The sequence below is a fragment of the Cannabis sativa genome, chromosome 3 (assembly GCF_029168945.1).
Source record: "Cannabis sativa cultivar Pink pepper isolate KNU-18-1 chromosome 3, ASM2916894v1, whole genome shotgun sequence".
NCBI classification, from domain to species: Eukaryota; Viridiplantae; Streptophyta; class Magnoliopsida; order Rosales; family Cannabaceae; genus Cannabis; species Cannabis sativa.
This window is the reverse complement of record NC_083603.1, coordinates 20,340,488-20,347,580: the sequence shown is the minus strand read 5'-3', so window position 1 is coordinate 20,347,580 and position 7,093 is coordinate 20,340,488. Positions and strand designations below refer to the sequence as shown.

The 7,093-nt window shown below is 34.8% G+C and overlaps 1 protein-coding gene across 6 annotated transcripts; it reads right to left on the bottom strand.

The window, feature by feature from the left end:
* Nucleotides 1-868: 868 nt before the first annotated feature.
* Nucleotides 869-6,737, bottom strand: LOC115709718 (TSL-kinase interacting protein 1). 6 transcript variants are annotated; one of them, XM_061111742.1, is made up of 15 exons: nucleotides 6,612-6,737; nucleotides 6,346-6,460; nucleotides 5,543-5,763; nucleotides 5,345-5,427; nucleotides 5,212-5,259; nucleotides 4,987-5,096; nucleotides 4,751-4,835; nucleotides 4,363-4,642; nucleotides 4,086-4,220; nucleotides 3,818-3,972; nucleotides 3,485-3,723; nucleotides 3,001-3,376; nucleotides 2,133-2,543; nucleotides 1,900-2,028; nucleotides 869-1,572 (listed from the first exon to the last, which is right to left on the bottom strand). In XM_061111742.1, exons 3-15 carry the CDS (start codon nucleotides 5,661-5,663, stop codon nucleotides 1,345-1,347), a joined length of 2,400 nt encoding a protein of 799 aa, XP_060967725.1. In that variant the 5' UTR covers nucleotides 5,664-5,763; nucleotides 6,346-6,460; nucleotides 6,612-6,737; the 3' UTR covers nucleotides 869-1,344. The 6 variants fall into 6 exon arrangements, with proteins under 6 accessions (XP_060967725.1, XP_030493752.1, XP_030493750.1 ...); XM_030637892.2 differs by having other exon boundaries at nucleotides 6,355-6,460; nucleotides 6,612-6,711; XM_030637890.2 differs by having other exon boundaries at nucleotides 6,355-6,636.
* Nucleotides 6,738-7,093: the final 356 nt, after the last annotated feature.

Here is a 7,093-nt window from a genome sequence, read left to right as displayed (position 1 = left end):
TCCAAAAAAATTGTCAAATACGCATTTAATGCAATGCTTGGGAACCAGATATCCAATGATAATATTCTCCTTGATACGTACGCTAACGCAATCAGCTGTCGTTTCGTGAAGCTCTGCTGCAAGCGCTCCACAAAGAAAAGTAATCCTCACGAGCCAAAAATATAATGCCACATGTCGCTTCATTTCAAAAAAAAAACAAGTTGTTAACCAAAAACAATTTTGGTTTGGAATTCAAAAAGGTTTCACCTTTAGCCTCCAAATGTCCTCACAGCGTCCGAGAGGGAGGGTGCAAGCTTCCATAACACTTAGAGTTTCGAAAGCTTAAAGTAAATGTTATCCGTATTTTTGAATGAAAACATGTGTAATTTTCAAAGCCAGTTACAACTCAATCACTTAAGGACCAACCAAGATAATGGATCAAATCCATTAGCGAAGCTAGATCTTCTAGATGACAAATAGGCAACTCGTCCAAGCGAGATAATCCTCCAACACAACAAGAATCCAAAAGACATCATTTGGAGCGTCCAAAGAAGCAACCAGCAGACATCTAAACAACCAACTCTGTATCGTGCTCATTAATTACCAGATCCCACGATATCAAAATTTAAATCCCAAGATCTCGCCTGTGGATCGTACCTTCCCAATATGGAAAATTAGTAATTGAGTATCAAACATTTAATGTATCTTTATTATCCACAATTATAAAACACAAATTAGATAATCAAATGATATGGCATCCACATCAGCCTTACATTCAGAGCCTCATGAGCCAAGCACCACCAAATGAGCCTAAAGTCAACATATTATTTGCAATATTTGCCCCATCAGTAGGTAAAGTAAAAACAATTAAGAATCCAAACACTAAATATAAGAACATCAACCCATGCAAAGGGATGAAATCTCATTCCTCATTAGGCATTAATCCAATAGAACCCTAATTAGAAGAGTAGAGAACTAAAGAATGACAATATGAATGTACAAGAAATCAATATTAGAGACCAAAGGATATATACTGGCACCGCACCGATAACAAAGTCCTTTTGGTCTGTTAAAGTTGCATAGCTCCTCACATCAGCTTTGGATCACAATTTACATGAAGCTATTAGAAAGAAAGAAAAAAAAGTTGGAACTGTGAAGTTTCTTCCATGTCTATAATTTCTACAAGTGGATGATATTTTCAATCAGAACACAACCATTATCTGTTCCAGTCACAACGGTACCTTCACCATGCAACTATGAAGTCAGCTAGCTGAACTTGAGAAAATCATTATATGCTAGCTATACTTCAATGCTAAACCTCGAATCTACAAGATATCATCTATCTTATATCCCGTTTGAAGATTCTCAAAGACCGCTGCCAATTTTAAAATCTGAAAAGGAGACAGACTCTCGAGCTTCAACTGTTGATGCTGATTCTTTCTTGTCCAACCCAAAAAATGAACAATTTTGAAATGCATCTAAACTGCTGGCTATCAGACGGTTCAATCCGCTAAGGCTATCGCTTAGAATAAGATCTTCAGAGTGGTACTTGGAAGATGGTATATCCAAATCTAATGGTCCTAAGGACTCGGGCTGCAAGATGTAGAATCATAAAATCAGATGTACTTAAAAAAAAAGAGGCTACTGAGAATGGTGCTACATAAGATGTAGATAAAGCATCAAGGAGAACTAGATAAAAATAAACAGACTTTCTTTTGTTGATAGAATAAAAAGTTAAATAAATAAACACTTCTTTTTTAGGTGAATAAATAAACACACTTAGTACAAAGAAAAATGACTACTTCTGGTATAACATCAATGACAGTTTCCAGCAAAAATAAACCCGGAAAACTATGAAGCAACCAGGCGATTTAAAATATAACAGAAACAGAACTCTTCAAAGGATAAGTAGTAAAGTACCCAATACATATCTGCAAGCTCGCTGAAATCTTTAGCTGGATTCTCTAAGAGTTGTGAGTCAAGACCACGGTCATCCATAGGATCTCCTCGAGCAGAATCATCAGTTGGTTCCTCCACTTCAGATAACTCCTACACAAAAGATCAAAAGTGTTAGACGTATGTTGCAAATAACTATGCTTGTTCCCAGAGTATGATTTGATCAATTTCTTAAATGACACAATCTCAATTATTACCTCATCCAAATGGATAGATTCCATTACATTTGTCTCAGTAGTTTGTTTGCAAGCATTTGGCGTAGTGAGACCAGTTGGACTTTCCATCTCATGACACCGGACTCGGTTTTTTTGAAATAAGAAGCCATCACAAGTTTCTTCAGCATCCCAAATTGAAGACACCAAAGTAGGCTGACATCCCATTTTTTCTTGCTGCCTAGATATATGAGCGGCAATAGCAGCATCAAATGAGTCACAGCTGAATGGCATCTGCTGAAGGCAGTGAGCACTTTCAGCAGGTGGTGGATCAATGCCGTTAGCATTCATATCTTGAGACACTCCTGAAAGTAGATCTCCAACACTTATGTTGGTTAGGCTATCAGCCCATTCGCCAGGAGATAGACCACTACCATTGCTTAACCTTATGTCATCCTAAATCAACAAGGAAATTACATGCTCAGCAAATACAGATGAACATTAACAAACATAGATGAAATGTTATAAATAACACAAACAGCTTGACACAAGAAATCGGTTTCCACTAGGGAACAAAATTAAACTTTAAATAGTCCACTTGAATTAAAATTAATAGATTGTAACATGAAATTATTTAAAGCAGGTGGGACATCTTTCTCTTTTGTTTTATTTATTTTTTTTTTTTTCCTGAATGAAGGTGGGGCATCTTTCTGCTAAATATAAACAATGCAAAATAGTAGTTATTAGTTAGTAAAAGAAAATGTAATAGAAAAAAAATGGTCATAACAGCTTCAAGGCACTAATTTAGAATGAATGGCACAAGGAGAAAAATCAAGGCCCTCAAAGGGCACAACTTTTTAGGAACACATCTAAGCTGACATTCATTGCAAAGGAACAGAGGAAGGCCAAGTACCGTATCTCTCAATTGCCTCATGCTAGTCTCACCACCAGCACCCTTTCCATGCCATGGTTTATCACTTGCAGTAGGATCACAGGAGTCCAGAAGGTTATCTCTTGGACCTGCAGAGCTATACCGCTTCTCATTCAGCACCACATTAGCTGAAGTAAAAGCAGAATCATGGTTTTTGTTCACCGAAACTAGATTATCCTCATGAAGATCCATGGATTGATGAGTGGTTGATGGAACGGACATGGTTGTTGTACCCCGCATATCCTGGTCCCTCTTTTCCATATTTACATTAGGCTCTCCTGAAATGGAACGAGGTGGCAATGGTGCTTGCTCCTGAAATGTGGCAAACCCATGTTCGGCAGTGGGAATCCAACCATACCTTCAAGAATATTCAGTTAGCTGGTTCCAGTGTTCATTAATTTCATAAAATCATTGTTGAGAGAGAGAGAGAGAGAGAGAGAGAGAGAGAGAGAGTATAGTTAGAAACCTTAATCGAAAAACTTGAGGACTTCCAATCATCGCATATACATCGGCTGCACTAGCAACTGAGTCTAGAGTCCAGCTCTGATGACCAACTATGTTTTCTTTTTGAACACTGAAAGGGAAAAGCATTAGCTCTCCGGAGGCAACCTTTGAACTGCCCCATTTACGATTCAGACGTTCCAAAACTGATGATATTCTTTTTCGATTACTAAGAGTGAGCTCAAGGTGGGGATTCAATTTATCCTGTGAACACATTGAAGCCAAAAGTAGTGGCGCTCAGTGAATGGTAATTCCGAAAAATCTCATAAAATGGAGTTTTGTTAATAGTAGTGCCTACCATTTCCAAGGCTCGTCTAGTACCATCATCAATTGGGAATAATTGGAGCTTAAGTTTCATAGAAGAATTTATATTGCTCTCAGCAAAAGGATTTTGAGGAAAATTGGGCAAAGAGAACAATACTTGTCCAACAGGTTCAGAACTCTTATTTTGGCCTGAAATCAGAAGAGAATAAACAATTAATATGAATAAATTTATATGAACCTCCTTGATTTATAACTTTTTCAATAAAAAATAACAATGAGGAACCAGTGGCATAACAATTCACCTGAGGTACTTTGATTTTGCTCAATCTCTTTGTCAGTTGATGTCCGCTCTAAGTGTTCAGCCGCATCAGCAACCAGAGAGACCCCAGCAATAGCAGCCTTTTCCCATTTTTTATATGCTGCAGATGATACAACACCTGGCATTCAATGCGTATAAGTTCCATACAGGTTTATTATTAAAAAAAATTGACTGTCCTTTGTATGTATCAATAATCAACTTTAGTGAATATTGCAACAACAAATAATGTTTAGGCCCATACATAGAAAAAGAAAACATACCTGGTTTCCGTCGTTGTTGCCTTGCAGGTTTCATGGTAGTCGAGTCCCCTTTATTATTGCTACGGTTAATGCTTAAGTTTACATTGCGCTTCAACGGTGCTTTCCCAGATCCTACTTTCTGAATGTTTTGACTGTCAACAAGAACCAATTTAACAGTACGACTTTCATGACCTGAAGTTCTACCCTGATTTATAACTGTGTTAGGAGTAGGAGAGCTGTGATCCCCATTAGTAGGTCGTTTTCTCACACTCTTCTTTCGGTCCTTTAACAGTTGGTGCTCCTTCATTGAAAGGAATGTTTCAGACAGTTTGGTAAAAATCAGAATGAATTCCTTATTTTCATTAATGGAATAAATAAATAAAAAAAAAAAGAAAGAAAACGGGCTTACCAAGGCTTCTATGAATATCTTAAACCTTCTAGGTTTCAAGTGAAGTTTCGATGCCTTGCAGCTATACTTTTCCAATAAAGACCACCTGAACCACCAAAGTCACAAAATGTATTAGTAATTGTATAGAACAGTGCCCCAAATAAGGAGAGACAAACATCAGGAAGCAATATTATTTTCTCCCCAACTCATAAAAATAAAGTGTTTACACCATGCATTCCACTACAAATAAATATTACCAACGAAGCATTGCAGCATTAGTATCTTTAGAGTTTTTGGCATCAAGATACAATCCTGGGCCAAGAAGCTTGTTCATTCGTCTCACAAGACGATAGTAATAATGTCTGACCTGAAAACAATTAAAATGCAAACAAACAAAAGTAGAAGAATATCAAAATCAAAATATTGCAAGACAGTATGAATACAATTAGTTAAGAATCCCCAAAATATTTCATAAAAATTACCTGATCCTTGTTTTTACTTTGGACACGACAAGTTATCTTTTCAAAATTCTGAAATCAGAAGAAATTACAGTTAGAAACTACCATGATAAAACATCTAATACCATGTCAAAGCAGTCATTACATATGAACATGCCTTTCCAACTTGTCGTAATGCAGTAAAGAAATTTTCCTCCTCTTGACGTGTCCACGCAGCCCATTGTCGTGTTTGCTTTTTCACTGTAATTGCCAATGATATATCAATCAAAGGATGACATTTCAGCTTACTCCAAAGGAAAATATCATTAAAATGTCCGGACTAAGAAATCATAAACCAGTAGTCAGAACAAATTACCAGGTTGCTGAGGCACAATGTTAATTGGTGCAGAAGAGGATACTCCTGGTTCTCTTTCTTGAGATGCAATAGTGTCTGAATTGAGGTGTGCCTCGGATTGCAAGATGACCCTTGACTCCATCAGAATGTGAATAACATGACAAAAACTCTACATGGCCATGATCTCAGATTCCAAGTCTCAAGTAATGATTAAGATGGTGCAATACAAAGTCAATTTTACTCTACAAAAGAAGGAAAATAATTGTGACATTTAATCTAGTGTAAACAATAAAAAATTTAACCTGAATGAATGCAATACAAAGATCAGTTTCACCAATGACCTAAAAATTAATATATTACCACTTGAATTTCAAAAGGGGAATAAAAGAAACCCTAATTTTAATCCTTGTTTGCCCAGAGCATACATTTAATAGATAAAATTCAAATTCAATTCAACAAAGCGAAGAAAAGAAAAGAAATTAGGCCTCCTAGATCAACTATACGAAAAAAACAAAAAAACTCATTTTAAGTAGCTTAGAAAATGCAGGAAAACTATTAAAGACTAGAACATTGACTCTTCTACAAATTGAAAATTTAGATCCAAAATACAAGACAGGACTAATAGTTATAACTTCAACTGAATAAAACAAAATCAATTTTTTTTTTAAAATGAAGTCCAATATCATAAACCCCAAAAACATAAATTTCCACTATCTTTAATCCCTTTCCCCAATTTTCTCAGAGAAGAAACAAGAACTCCGATTTCATACTAAAGAAATTGAGAAATTAAATAGCTCAATCTAGAAAAAAAAATAAAAAATTACCGTAAGTACCAGAGAGAAATTTGAGATGATCGGAGAAACCCTAGAACCAGAAACGGAAAGTTTTGAGTCCTGGAGAACACGATTGAAACCGGAGACAATCTTCCGACATAAGCATCTACAGTTCGGTGTGAACCAAAGAGAAGGAACGCAAAAAAAAAAAATTAAAAAAAAAATTTACTTTTGGGAAAAAACAAATTAAAAATAAAATAAAAATAAAAATAAAAGGAATAAAAAAAAAAGGCGTTATTAGTTAATAAATCCCCTACATAAATAAATAGGATGATGTTTTTTCTTCTAATATTTGGTCAATATTTGTTCCTGGTTTAATACTTAAGTTAAGTTAGAGATTGGCATTTTTTCGATTGGGATTATTTTAAATTTTATTACGTTGGAAAACACTTATTCAAGTTTCTTTATTTAATTTGATAAAAGAAAAAAAAAAATTACTTTTTAGGGTAGTGGTAGATAACCGACAATAAATAATTTTTTGATGTATTAAAATTAAAATACTAAAATAAAGAGGATAAATACAATAAATTGAAGCTTTGCATCTTTGATCTTGTCAGAGTAATAATAACTAATTCTTTTCTCAAATAATAATAATAATAATAATAATAATCTTTCAAACAAAAAAATAATAATAATTAATTAGGACAGCTTTGTTAAAAAAAAATTAATAATAATTAATTAATTAGGACAGCTAGTCAAAAATAGTATAAATGTAGAAAGAGAAAATAATATGTGCAAT